The sequence below is a fragment of the Canis lupus genome, chromosome 22 (genome assembly GCF_003254725.2).
Source record: "Canis lupus dingo isolate Sandy chromosome 22, ASM325472v2, whole genome shotgun sequence".
NCBI lineage: Eukaryota > Metazoa > Chordata > Mammalia > Carnivora > Canidae > Canis > Canis lupus.
Genome location: NC_064264.1, coordinates 2,172,258 through 2,187,287, shown reverse-complemented (window position 1 = coordinate 2,187,287; position 15,030 = coordinate 2,172,258). Strand labels below are relative to the sequence as shown.

Here is a 15,030-nt window from a genome sequence, read left to right as displayed (position 1 = left end):
TGTTTGGGGCAGCTGTTTCCCCATTAGGAAATGGAACTAGCAAAGCTCATCTAAGAATTGGGATTTTCCAAACTTTCAAAATTGTTGTTGTTAAAAAAGAAATAGAAACAGAAAAGCTTTCTTCCTAGACATTCCTAGACATCTTTTAAAAGCTAACATTTGCAATGTGCCAGGCATTGCTTTAAGCACCTTATAAATACTGACTCATTTAATCATGAAACCACTCTTTAAGATAGGTACTATCATATATCCCCATTTTAAAAAATGGAAAACTTAAACCCAGAGAGGTTAAATAACTCATCCAGCATCATACAGTTAGTAAATGGCTGGAGCTGTGATGAGAATCCAGGCAGTCTAGCTTTAGGAGCCTTCACACTTAGTCTGCCTCCCATGGTAATTATTAGTGAGGTAGCAGAATAAAATGCTTTTGCTTTTAGCTTAGGCTATCTAATTGATTTTTTTTCTTGCCTATTTTATCAACAGCATTTATGAATGCAGCCTGTTGTGCAAGTGTAATAGACGGATATGTCAAAATCGAGTTGTCCAGCATGGACCTCAAGTGAGGCTACAGGTGTTCAAAACTGAGAAAAAGGGATGGGGAGTACGCTGCCTAGATGACATTGACAGAGGGACATTTGTTTGCATTTATTCAGGTAAAGCAATGGTTAATTATTCAAATTATCGTATAGTAAGGTCTGCATTTCTGAATCTCCATTTTACTAGATCTTATAGCAAGGACAGGAGCAACAATATATAGGAGGAGCATTAGAGTGAGGCAAGTGACTGGGAAATTGAGCGCTGAAATGATGAGGAAACACCAGATATTTCAGAAAAGAAAGGCTCAGAGATAAAATTATGTGAGGCATATTTTTTTTTGTCTCCATGGCTACATACGCTTTAGGGTAAGCTAAGAAGACTTTTTGAATAAGAAAACTAAATGAGGGATCCCTGGGTGGCGCAGTGGTTTGGCGCCTGCCTTCGGCCCAGGGCGCGATCCTGGAGACCCGGGATCAAATCCCACGTCGGGCTCCTGGTGCATGGAGCCTGCTTCTCCCTCTGCCTATGTCTCTGCCTCTCTCTCTCTCTCTGTGACTATCATAAATAAATAAAAAAAAAAATTAAAAAAAAAAAAGAAAAAGAAAACTAAATGACTGGGATCCCTGGGTGGCGCAGCGGTTTGGCGCCTACCTTTGGCCCAGGGCGCGATCCTGGAGACTCGGGATCGAGTCCCACGTTGGGCTCCCGGTGCATGGAGCCTGCTTCTCCCTCTGCCTGTGTCTCTGCCTCTCTCTCTCTCTCTCTGTGACTATCATAAATAAATAAAAAATTAAAAAAAAAAAACAAAAAAAAACTAAATGACTGACTTGCTAAGGTAAAGATTATCTATCAAAGACTCTTGTTCAGTGATTTGAACTGTTAGAATTTAACAAGTTAAGGTAATAAATACCTGCATAGGATGATTCAGGCAGTGACTTTAAGCAGCTCACTCCATCTCAGGAACTCCAGAGAGTTGCCCTCACTCTGAGCAAAACTTCCCAACCGGTGTTGTGCATTACTGATTTTTTTTTTTTTTTTGGTCACATCCTCTAGGCCAGACACATCAGTCTCCCACAGTCTCAGCCATTTACCCCAGAGTATCAGACCAAAATCCTTACTTTCTGTGTGTACCATGAAATGAGAAAGGTTGAGGAAGCATGGCTCTGGAGCCAGTCTAAAGGAAATGTGCTGGACCAAGTCTTGGCAGCAATGCAGCAGAGACCAGAGTAACCATCCTCATCGGAAATTCCACAGTCACTTCAGTGAGGGCAAAAATTTTAGTATAATTCATAACAGCCACATTTGATTCCTTGTCACATACTACACAATTTGCCTACACATTCATCTCTCATATTTCTCAAGATCACTGTTTGATAAAAGTCAGCTGCCTTACAAAGTGCCACATGATGTCCAGAACATATCGTTGGCTTTATCTGCATTACTAGAAAATGTATCTAAGGTATCTCTCTGATTCAGCTGCTAATTTTGACTCGGTAACTATAGTTTCGAGTCTCTTAAAAGAAAATGCATGAACTTTAAGATTTCAGTATTACACTAGAACTTAATATGAGAACAGGCACATATTAACTCAGATTTAAATAGATCACTTTTATAAGTTTTAACTGATAAAGCATTTTATCAGTTCACCTAATTTTCTAGAATGCTTTCAGATTTATATTTTTGTTTTTTATTATTGTAGCTAAATCTGTTCTCTTTCATGTTATACCAGAACAGACACATGCTTTTTCATATACTGGAAGATATGAAATCTCTTATTGGTGTTTTGTTTAATGTTTCTTACAAGAGTTTTCTAGGATGAGTTAATGTGTTTATTTTTATTCTAGAAATGTGGCACATTTCAGAGTTCTTTAATAATGGAGCAAAATAGAGGTGTTCTTTTGTTGCTTAGCAATTATATTTTGTCTTACTAAAGTCTTATTTTTTTCTTTTAGGAAGATTATTAAGCAGATCTAATGTGGAGAAACCTGGTGCTGCTACTGATGAAAACGGAAAAGATTATATTATGAAAAATATGTTTTCAAAAAAGAGGAAAATAGAAGTTGCAGATTGTGAGGTTGAAGTTATCCCATTAGACCTGGAAACACATAATAGAAATGCTGCGACTGAGGAGTGTCCACCTGTATTCAATAATAATATAAAAGAGCCTGTTACGTAAGTAAGATCATAGGAACCCAGTCAAGATGGACCTGTATTATTGATCAAGAATGGTTGGTTCTCTTTGTTTCTGACTTTCCCATCTACTCCTGTGTAACTCCTATGTATCAATTTGCTTCGTGGCTATAAGTTTAACACTGAGAAATCTAGAACGCTTATATTTTAAAATCTAGCCAACATACTTTATTTCCTCAATGTTCCATTTCTGGAGTTTTACCCTTTAAGACATATGACTTTAATCAGAGTCTTTATGGATGTCATAAATTTTGCTGTCTTTTTTATTTTTCATCCTTTTTTTGACAATGCTTTTCACAGATTATCTTTTAAACATATTTAGAAAATGATTGACTTTAAAATATATTTCCTTCTTTAGTGGGAGATATAGATGTTGTTAGATTAATTTCTAATGGATACTTTGTAAACACTGATATCTATATTTTAGGGTCCAATAAAGAGGATTTTTAGTGATACATAGAATAATTTTTTTTTCCTTTTCAGAGATATGAAATGTAACAGTATTTCAAGAATTCAATATCATTCAGTCATTAGAAGTCCTAAAGTGAAGACAGTCATTATTCAGCGCAATGGGAAAAGGATGGTAAAAAACGCAAAATGTAGATGGGGCCCTTCTGAGAACATTAGCTGTGATCTCATCTTTCTTTTACTTCTATCTTTTAGTTCCAATTGTTTGTGTAACTTAATGTGTAGGATTTCTTTTATTATTTGGAATTGGTGTACTCTTTAAGTGTCAGGACCATGTTTTATTTACTTAGTGTCCTCTATGGTCATTGGCATATTCCCAGCTTTGATACTAAAGAGAGTGTTGGTCCTGATCTGACAATGTGTTCCACTGAGACTGAGAGCTGTCCAGTTCTGCTAATTTATAGAAAAGCTAAAGTATTCCAGAGTTGATGGTGATACACAATAAGAAAAAAGATGGAGTAATTTAGGTTGAGGAGATAAGGTTGTGAGATGTAAGAAAGAGAAGACATCCCAATGAAAGAATCATTCAGAAAACACCATTTTACATGATAGCTTTTGAAGGTGCATTTTTCAGTCTTTACTAAGAATAACTAGGCAGAGACTAACTTAGAAGAAAAGAAAGATACAGGAAAAAGAACAGAGGAGGACATAAAGGTAGTTCACAGTAGGGCTTGTTGATGAGAAATAAAAACTCTGCCCTAGGTGATGTGCAAATAGTTGCCGTCTGTGTAGTAATGTACGTATAGTAAGTACCTCCTCAGGATCACATAGTGATGAAGAGGTTAGGCCATTAGACCACACAGACCTGGGTTTGACCTTTGGCTCTGCTGCTTAGACCTGGGTGACATCTCCACGTCTGCATTCCTCTATCTGTAAAACGAGGATAATGGTATCTGTCTGAGTTAAGAGGATTAAATGAAATAAGCCTCAGAAACTTTGTGTAGCACAATGCTTGACACTCAAGTGCTCAAAAAATATTGACCATTTAAGTAACCTGTATAATATTAATAATGTCAACACTTATTGAGCAGTTAGTTGAGTGCCAGGTGTGGTGTTAAGCTTATAACCTTTTCAGAAGTTATCATTACCATATAAAGTGATTGCAGTGTCCACAGTTCGTAAAGATAGACAACTCCTTTAACCTCTTTGAAGTAAAAACTAAAGTTGTTTTTTTTTTTTCGTATTTGCACATATTTTAGTTGAAGCCAAATTTGTAATCTGGTATCAGAATAGAGAGATACAGACAGATGTCTTTGAATTTTATTTTAAATTTTAATGCCTAAAGAATGTCTTGACGGTCTTGATAAATAAAGTCTTTATAGCTGTGGCTTACTAAAGAACCTAGAAGTAGAACACAGCAAAAAGGTCTCCATCACTCCAGAGACTCCTTATGATACCAGCTTTGAGGCTTCCAAAACTAAGCTACAGCCTATGAAGATTGACACTTGACCAAAGACTGCTACATTAAATAACTGCTACATTAAATTCTTTTTCCTGACCTAGAAAGTAAAGACATCTTACCTGTTCTCTTTTAAGGGATTTGCTTCCTCAGAGTCTGTCACCTCAGAAGATAATGATGGATTTAAACCAACTCAAGTACATCTGAACTCCAATACCAAGGAAATGAAAAGTAGGCTTTGTTTCACTCTGTGATAGCCTGCCTCTTCTGCCTTTATGTCTGTCTTGCTCACTACCTATGGCTTATTTTGTCAGATTTAGAACAAACAAGTTGCATTCATTATAAAAGTTACTACGTGTCTAGATTAGACGTTGGCAAACTAGGTTGTGAACCAAATCTGGCCCACCATCTATTTATGTATGGCCCATGAGCTAAGGTAACTTTTACATTTTTAAGTACCTAAAAAAAAGAAGATGAGTAAATTTTGTGACACTTAAAAATTATATAAAATTATATTTTGGTGTCAATAAACAAAGTTTTATTAGAGCATAGCCACAGTTATTAAGTTACATATTCTCTCCGAAGGCTTTCAGACCCTGTCAGGAGAGCTGAATAGTCCCCACAGAGATCAAACAGAAAGCTTAAAATACTTCTTTCTTGGCCCCTTGCAGAAGAAGTTTGCCAACCCTTGATCCATATGCCAGCAGTCACCTGAGGTGTGGCAGGAAGAAGTGGGGTAGACAACTCTGAGTCTGTGAACAGTCCAGTGTTATCTGTGGCTTTGGAAGCATTGTCCAAAGCAGCCATTTTCTCACTCTTTGTTAGGGGCTCTTTTAAAAGTACAGATACATCATTCTGCAGTACTCCAGCCAACAGTGTTTGCAGGGATGCTCAGCATCCTTGTTAATTGCTACAGTAATATATATATATGCCAGTTATATATTATTATCCTTTACAAGTAACCCATAATTAAAATGTGAGAACATGTAGGAACAGCAGCCAATAGCAATAATGATTAAATCAAGAACATTAGAGAAATACACCACTCAGCTAGGTGGCACAAGTGACTTTTTAAAAATAAACGATTTTACCTATTCCATTTGACAAGCATTCATACTTTTGGATATTCTAAAAAAAAATTATTTCCATTACTGGATAAGAAAAATGATTAAGGCAGTTCATCTTATTCTAAAGTATTACTGTTTGTAAAAGTGTAAATATTGAGTGGTCTTGTAGCAAATCCACCAAACACTAATGTGTGCGAAACCCATACCAGTACAGTTGTTATCTTGTCACTTGTGGTGGGTGATGCCAAACAGGGTCTTCCCAGACCTTTCATTGGTATCCTAAAGGCCTCGAGTACTCCCTAACCACCCACTCTGTTACAGGTATTCAGAATATACTTAAATGCAGATTCCAGGGTTGAAGAGAGGGAAGTCAGCTTATGAAGAGAGATTAAATATAGTCATAACAGGAGGCCACAGAACATTAGTAAAAAGATGGTAGAAAGAAGGCAGCCCTGGAGCCAGACATTTCTCAAACATTTGAGACACTTCTGGGTTTCTTACCCCACTTCTCATTATATTGCAGGTCAGGTGAATCTCTTACCCTCTCAGAGGCTCAAAGTTTTCATTTGTAAAATCGGAGTACTGTCTACCTTCGTACATTGTAAGGATTAGCAATAATTAAAGCAACTAGTATTTAATTAGTATGTTAATCTCAGGACTGTTGATCAGCCAAGTATATTTGCTGACACTTCCTTCCAAAATGTTTATTAGAGGATTCAAGCTCCTACCAAGTTAAAGACTCTGAAGACAATCTGCTGATTGAATCAGATGTGATAGATATAACTAAATGTAGAGAAGAATCTCCATCAGGGGGCAGATGTAACCAAGCAACCACACTGGATAAACAAAATATTATAAAGGAGTTCAAAGCTCAAGTGCAAAAGCCCCAAGAGGAAAGATCTCCAGCGTATCGAAATCATCAGGTCTTTTGTGATAAAGAGTTCCCAAGTGAAGCCAAGAATATTTCACCTAATTCCCTAAAGAAGTTCAGTAAAGGGAATGTGTTTTTATTGGATGCCACAAAAGAAGGGAATGTGGGCCGCTTCCTTAATGTGAGTATATGGGCTGAAATTCACATTTCTAAACAACTATTTTTCTGTGCTGCTTTGAATGGTTTGAAATTTTTGTGCAGTCATGTAATTCACCTACCATCAAAAGAGAAAACGATTCTGAAGTCACAAAGTCTTGTTTTCTTCTTCAAGTTTTTATTTAAATTCCCAGTTAACATACAGTGCAATATTAGTATCAGGTATAGAATTTAGTGTTTCATCACTTATATACAACACCCAATGCCCTCAATATTCATCCACCTCCCTACCTGAAGTCAGAAAAGCTTTAAAAACAAAGAACTTTTTCCTTGCTAGATGATCTATTTGGTTTGTTTCCTTTTCCCCTAGTTAGGTGGATTCGTGGTTAACAAGAAATAGAATCCTTTCCTCTCTTCCTCTGTCCCCCAACTGCTCTTCTTTATTCCACTTTGACTACTTCTATACTAATACCAAACATGTCTGGAGAGTCATTAAAGAAAGATCCGCAGCAAAGAACTGTCATGGCTTTATTTCCCATCAGTTACGTTGAAAGTGGGTATATCAGAACAGTATGGTTGGTTTTACTCTCCCAACCAGCACACCACCTGGGCTCCTGTTTTATTTGGAGGAGGAAAAAAACAGAACTGCCCTTCCCTCCCTCCTTCCTTTTTTCTTTCTCCCTTTCTTTCCTTCCTTCCTTCCTTCCTTCCTTCCTTCCTTCCTTCCTTTCTTTCTTTCTTTCTTTCTTTCTTTCTTTTTCTTTCTTTCTCTTCCTTTCTTCCTTTCTTTCCTTTCTCCTTTCCTTCCTTTCTTCTTTAGTTTTTTTTACGTAGAAAATACATTCATGATTCAAAAATGGAAATAAAATTAATAAATGCAATAAAATTGTATAAATAAATAAATAAATAAATAGCCATACAGAATACATACATCAGCCAAACAAAATTGTATTTCAGGGTAGGTCCAAGCCTGCCACATAGGCACCATGAGTAAAGGTTACCAGCCCAATTGAAAAAAAAAGTATAGACAGGGAGTTATCACTGAAATTGAATAGTGGCAAACATGGCTAAGCAGTATTGCAGGGATTTGGTTCCTTTATGAATCTGGCAGTAGATGAATGTGTGGAGATGGGAGCTAGTGGGCAATACAACAGTATTGGAATGGTGGTAATTGGATAAGATCATATCATGTTAGATTTAGAAGCCTTGAACAGGATCACTAATAGTGTTCAGCAGACATCAATTGCTTACATATGTCCCCTTTCCAGAGGGTCTGTTAGACAATGATGTAAAACCAGTCACATACATTTTTCCTATTAACCTTTTTTCTTCTGTAAAAAAAAAATCCTAAAAAGTAACTATGCCTTTACTGACCTTATACTTTATTTTCTTTTTTTCTTTTTTTTTCTTTTTGACCTTGTACTTTATATAGTAAAATCATTTTTACTACTTTTTGTTTGTTCTTATATTGTTTCTTTGTGGAAATAAGAAATTATATTGTTTCCCCCTTTTTTTACATAAAAGCATATTATATTCACTGTTCTGTGCCTTGTTTTTTAAATTAACAATATACTCTGGAAATCTTTCCATATCAGTACACAGAGAGAACTCCTCATTTTGTTTTTGTTTATGGCTACATAGAATTCCATTGTATGGATATACCAAAGTTTATTTAACTGGTCTTCTTTAAATATTTGGGTTGTTCTTAAACCATGTTTAGAATAGTAATGTTTTACTATTAAAAACAGTACTTAATAATCATACACATAGATACATACAGATGCATCTGTGGAATACATTCCCAGATATGGGATTGCTGAATCAAAGGATAAATGCACTTATAATAATATAAAATTGACAAATTATCTTCTATAGAAGCTTATACTATTTTGCATTTCTACCAGTAAGATAAGAATGTCAGAACAGGGCTTTTCTGGTTGGTTTCCTACTATTAAAATATTACAATCTATGATATTTTACATATAGGTCAGCAAGAAAGGGAAAGAAACGAAAATAAATGAGATTTGTTAGAAACAATAGTATTCTAATGCTTCAAAAACAAGGTATCAAACTCTTTATCTAACCTGTGTTTATTTATGTATTTATTTTAACAGCATAGTTGTTGCCCAAATCTTTTGGTACAGAATGTTTTTGTAGAAACACGTGACAGAAATTTTCCATTGGTGGCGTTCTTCACCAACAGGTTTGAAATTTCTTTTATGTGATTTAATTTTGAAATTGTGCAAAATAACAATATAAAAATACGTGCGATAGCCCCTAATATCTGCTACCCTAGAATATTCATTTATCCCAAACTGTTCCTAGTCAATAAAATTTTAAACAGTTAAATTTTCAATCCTTATTACTTCCTGTGACAATTAATGCCTGAAGGGCTAAAGATGGTAGTTCTGACCAGTTCAGTTTAGGGAATAAATGATGTATTAATGCTACATCTCCTGTGAGTCAGAATTGCCTCCAGCTATCACACTACAGACCTCATCACGTCACTGGGTTCCACATGTTTGCAAAACACTTCCTTTCTCATGGGTATTGACAAGTTTCTTCTTACTTAGGATTTTGGTAGATTTAAAATAAAACTCAAATGATTATTCTTAATAAAAGCATTCCTAATTAGGTGTTGGAGTGACAGAATAGACCAGATTTTTGAAGATTTTTAATGATGTTAATAAGAAATTGATTATAATTTATGTTTACTTTTTAATTTCTACTTTCTAGGCATGTGAAAGCAAGAACAGAACTAACATGGGATTATGGGTATGAAGCTGGGACTATGCCTGAAAAAGAAATCCTCTGCCAATGTGGGGTTAACAAGTGTAGAAAGAAAATATTATAAATCTGTAGCTAATGCTTATTGATGAGATTAGCTTATCATGTTGCAGTGAGAGGCATGCAAGAGAACCTTCAGTCATCAGTGGAATTAACTTAGGTTATGGTCCATCAAAAGAATGCAGTTTACCCTTGTCAGGGGAATCATTTGTATGACCTAGAAATGCTTGGAACAAAATAAGGACATTTTCATATGCACAGGCTCTCTCTTTATTCTCTGCTGTTCAACTTGACGAGTGGGATGGAAGTGTATATTTTATATGAAATACCATTATACAGTTTGTAACTTATTTGTAAATTATATATTAAGAGAAACAAATGTCAGTAGAATTCAGTTATTTGCTTTTGTGATTATTATCTTTGAGTTCATGCCCTAAAGGGCCAAATTTCACATCTTTACCTACAAAATTTATGTTTATTTCTTGGCAAATAATTTACCAGTATGAGCCATAAGGTGGGCAACACAGCCTGAGGAATATGTAAGAACTTTACACATATTACTTCCAAGTATTTTAAGACTAGTTGGAGAAGCTCTGGCTGCATGTACTTCTGACTCATCAAACCATTTGAATGCTAAGGGGAAAGCTCCTTGGAGCAAACCTGAGATGGAACTTTTTTTTCCATAGATTCTCTTTACTCCTCAGTACAGGGATAAGAAAAGGGAATAAAAACCTGGAGGAATTGGTATATTTTTTGTTCTAGGTAGAGGAAAGCCATAAGAAAAGAAAACTTAGAAACTAGTCAGATTTGGCTTATTTAGGCCAAACGGGATTGTGCTGGGCAAGAATTTCACTTAACAAAGCAAAACAAATCAATTCTACTGAGTTGTAATGTCTGGAACAGCTTCTTGGATTCTCCTGGCTGTGATGTGCAAATTGCTTTTGTAGAGAAAAAGGGGTTATATTCTGCTATTCTTCAGGTTGGTTACCCAGCCCTGATTGCAGAGTGGAAAGGGACTGGGAATCTCCAAGAGTCAAAACTAATTTTATCCATAACAAAGTTGTACATTTGGCTGCCGCGAACTTATCCTTGGAACCAGAATAGGAATAGTAGCTCAAAATGGAGTAATTAAAAGTAGTTTTGGTTTTTGAGAGGTTTTATGTCTTTTTCTTTTTTTCCTGTAGTTGATTCTGGGTTTAGTTTGGTCACTATTCAAATAAAACTCTTAAGTTTGGATTCAATTTAATTGCTTAAAAACATTGAACTAGATGAAAATTTAACTTGAAATGGTTTTCGAGAGTGGAAAACTAGGCAACTAGGAAAAGGAGCAAAGTTACAGTCTAACATCCTGGAGACAGACAAGGAAAGTTAAGTCCATTTATTCACAGTAAAGAGGTAGGAATTTCAGGCAGTACATTGAAAGTGAAGATACTTGAGAAGTATGGGAAATATTTTTGTGCAGAAATCCTGACATCTTGATCTACTTAACAACTGTTGTCTTCCATCCATGTCCTAAAGATGCCCTCTGTCTCTCTTACGTCAGATCTGTTCCCAGTTAAATTCCCATTATTTCCCTTTTCCTTGGTCTATTCCCATACATTGGTGAAAGGACACCTTCCAGTTGTTTTTAGAAAGGAAAATTGAGAGGTGAATATTTTGAGACCTTGCATGTTTGAACGTGTTCTTTTACTCTTACACTTGATTGCTATTTTTTCAGGGTATAGAATTCTTGAGCAACCTCCATTCACAATTTTGAAAGCTGCTGCTTCCTTCCATGGTGACTACTGAAGTCCTATGTCATTCTGTTCCTTATCTTTTATATATATGACCAGTTTTTATCTCTTGAAGCTGACAGAATTATCTTTATCCCAGTATTCAGTTTCTGGTAAGGTCCATTTTCATCCTTCATCCTGGGTGCTTGGTGGGATCTTCCAGTCTGAATTCTTTGTCCTTCAGGGAAATTATCTTGAACCATTTCCTTAATGATTCCTCATCTGTTTATTCTTTCTTTATAGAATTCTTGTTATTCAGATGTTAGACCTCCAGGATTGGCTCTCAAATTTTTTCTCTCTTTTTTTAGAGACTTTTGATTTTTTTTTCAAGTTATGTAAGTAATCTTTATACCCAATGTGGGGCTCAAACTTAAAACCCTGAGATCAAGAGTTTCATGTTCCTCCAGCTGAACCAACCAGGTGCTCCAAATTTTCTTTTCTCTTTATTTTCAGCTATCTTTTTGCTGTACTTTCTGGGAAATTTTCCCAATTTAAATCTTGCAATATGTCCATTGTGCTTTATTTTTCTGGTGTTGTATTTTTAATTTCTAGAGCTCCCTTTTCTTTGGATTTCTTTAAATAGTATCCTATTTTGGCTTCATGGTTGCAGTATCTTATTTCTTTAAAAATACCACGATGTATATTTTATAGATTTATGTGTGTATACACATATGCATTCATATCTGTATTTTTCCTGCATATTTTGTGGCTTTGAAGGTTTATTTCTTGTTTTCCCTGTATATTGCCTTTGGTTTTTGTCTTTCCTGTTACAGGCTTTCCTCAGTTTGTGATCCTGGCAGTCTATTCACACTTAAGAGGAGAACACTAAAAGGCTGAGATTGAAAGCTGGAGTGGGGGATGGGTCTCTTCAAGTGCCACATCACGACCTAGCTGGGCTAGATCAGTCTCTAATTGTCTCCTTAATGCTTTGTTTTGGGCTGATTGAAGGGCAGAATCTTGGCTGCCAGAGTCTGCTTTTATTCCCCTTTGAGTCCTATTCTTCTGTAATTTCTGTATTTGTCAAGACTATCCAAGTTATCTTTTTAAATATTTTCTGCTGTCCCCAATTTGCCTCTCTTCTCTTTAAAACCTCAAAAATGCAAAAATATAATAAAACCTCAAAATGCACGACCTCCAGAAGTTTTCCTTTAATTCCTGAGCAAGCCACCATTACAAGCTTTTTTCCGAAACAACTTTTTTAATCTGTAATTTAAGTTTACACATTTGTGTTCTCTACATGTGTATTTGTTACATGCACTGAAAACCTCTTCTTGAATGGTGCTGTGTACCCCATGGGTGCTAAATAAAGACTTGACTTGCAACTGGAATTACAATTGATTAATTGTGCCTACATTTATGACCTACCTATTTAGGCCAAACTTGGTGTTGCATAGTTTCTAGAAGAAATGGATAATCCCTCAGAAGAGCAATCACTTCTCCAGCTGATCCCGGGGGTTTGGGAGGACACCTCTCTTCCCCATCTGAAGAGGAAAACGTCTGGGCAGGGTGGGGAGCACCTCACCTGCAAATTAAAAAGAGATTCGTACTCGGATCTGTAGAAGATGCGAGTTCCCCTTTGAATGAAAACTCCGTCTGGGAAACCCTTTGCGGAAAACCCTTTGTATCTCCCGCCCAGAATTTCCCCCTAGGCAGAGGAAATCAGTCATCGTAGCTTTTGCGAAAACGAAACTCTGGCGCTGCCCGTGAACTTCCGGAAGCGCTGCGTGCAGCGGGCGGGCGGCTGCGGACGGTGCACCATGGACCCGGCGGTGGCCAGGTCACCCCACGGAGCCAGCAGGGCCGAGGCCCGGGACGGCCGCGACCAGCTCCCGCACCCCACCGGTGAGTACCGGGCTGGCGGCGCAGGGAGGGTGCAGGCCCGGCGGCGCAGGGCGGGCCCCAGGGCCTGCTCGGAGCGCTGCGCCCCCGCCCGCGGGGCTCCGAGGCCTGGCCGCCGCCTCTTCGGCGGCCCTGGGGGGCAAAGTCCACCGCCTGGAGCTCCACCTGTGGGAGGTGCGTCTTCCTCTTCCCCCTCCCCTTGCTACCGCCCTGCTGCCCTGGGAACGGAGGAGGCTTGGAGGGAGACCAACGGCCACTCTCCGCGGGCAGCCCATCCAGCCCTGAAAGGCTGGTGCCCTAGAAGTAGGCGGGAGGTGGGCCCTTCCTTGAAGAGCAGTGGTCAGCTGGGTCTCCGGGAGCAGTTGGGAAGGTTCTTGCAGAGACTTTGATTCTTTGGAACCAGCCACTCCTTCCCACTTAGTAGTTCAGCTCCTCGGCGGCCCTGTGAGTAAGACAGCTTGTCTTGTGAGTCTGCTCCTTCCCTTCATTCTCAGGTGTAGCGCCCCTCCTGTGTGCAGGGCTGCGGGCTAGATCCTGGGACACAGAGAGGAGTTAAGCAGACCCTGCCGTAGACAGTCACAAAGGCCCAAATGAGGGGTTCCTTACTCAGCCCTGTGTTCAGGGAGAGCTTTATGGAGACCAGGATGCCCATAGTTTTAAAGGGCAAGGATCAACCAGAGGTAGGTTGAAAGGGTGTACCATACAGAGGTGATGACACAACAAAGGACCGGCCCAGAAGGTCATGTGGCAACCACAACTCCAGCCGTTGGATTTATTTATTCAGCTGGTGTTATCTATAGAATGTTCTTGGAGATGAGGTTCCAACCTGACCTTTTCCCTAAACTCCAGATTTGTAGAACCAACTTCATCAGTGCCTAGGATGGTGTCAAACTGAGTATGTCTCAAAGAGAATTCTTGTTTCTCTGCATATACTCACATATTCCAAACCTGTTCAACCACCAGCCTGCCTTCCCCCCCTTCTGGTCCAGACTGCCCTCAGTGACACTCTTTCTTCTTCACTTCCCATCTAATGCATTCATCAGACCAGTCTATTCTGTTTTCAGAATGTATCATGAGCCTGACTGCTTCTCACCTGCGCAACCATCCCAGCCCCAGTGCACCATCATCTCCTGACCTGCCTGGAGTATTGGCCTCACTCCTACTGTAACCTTTCAGAGAAACAAGCTGCACAGCAGCCAAGAGGATCTTTAAAAAACAAAAAGCAGATGTGATTCTCCCCAGGCCTTCAATAGTCTCTCATTGCCTTCAGAATAATCTCTTAGTGTGGCCTACAGTGTACCCCATGTCCTGGTCTGATCCTGTCCCCCGGCCATCTTGATGCCTCTGCCACCCCTCACTGCCCTGTGGGTCCTCCAAGCCGCCAAACCCATCCCTGCTTCAGTGTCTTTCTTTTTGTCTCCCATTTCTCACTTCCCCACCATAATTCAAGTCTCTCTCAAGTGTATCCTCTGCAGCTTTGCATGCCTTTCCTGTTTAAGAGAGCACCCCAGCACCCTCATGACTCTCTACCTCTTTCCCTGCTCTATTTTTTTCATAGCCCTTATTGCTAGCAGGAAAAATACTTAGCTGTCTCTACTACTAGCATATAAGTTCCATGAAAGTTGAAACTCTCATTCTCTGTTTTAATTGTAGTGCCTAAGACAGTGCATAATAGGTTCTTACTAAGACTTTGTTGAAGGCATGAGTGGGCTTGTATGTACCACTAAGAATTAGCTTGGCTTCTATTCTCTTGGTGATAGAGAATGTCTTTCACGAGAGGGAAACCAGCCCAATCCGAAGTAAAAACTTGTCTGAATTCTGTATATCTGAGAGTTGGGCAGGTAGGTCCTCTGGGACTGTCAACTGTGCCCAGGGAAATCAAGTCACATAGTACAAACCTGTCTGTTGAGGATCATTCCTGTGTGTGACTAAGTTAGATAATTG

General features: G+C 38.5%; 1 protein-coding gene and 1 pseudogene across 18 annotated transcripts in view; both read left to right on the top strand.

Moving 5' to 3' along the window:
* SETDB2 (SET domain bifurcated histone lysine methyltransferase 2) overlaps positions 1-15,030 on the top strand; it is an 83,208-nt gene that overhangs the window by 42,210 nt on the left and 25,968 nt on the right. For 10 of the 18 annotated variants that reach the window (XM_025478364.3, XM_025478353.3, XM_035704435.2 and 7 more), the window contains 7 exons: positions 484-653; positions 2,490-2,709; positions 3,211-3,310; positions 4,732-4,825; positions 6,373-6,713; positions 8,803-8,891; positions 9,425-12,575. In XM_025478364.3, coding sequence (XP_025334149.1) covers positions 484-653; positions 2,490-2,709; positions 3,211-3,310; positions 4,732-4,825; positions 6,373-6,713; positions 8,803-8,891; positions 9,425-9,542 — 1,132 coding nt within the window. In that variant the 3' untranslated portion in view covers positions 9,543-12,575. The other 8 variants (XM_035704442.2, XM_049099473.1, XM_049099470.1 and 5 more) reach the window with 7 other exon arrangements.
* LOC112678953 (small nuclear ribonucleoprotein G-like) lies at positions 7,166-8,796 on the top strand (annotated as a pseudogene).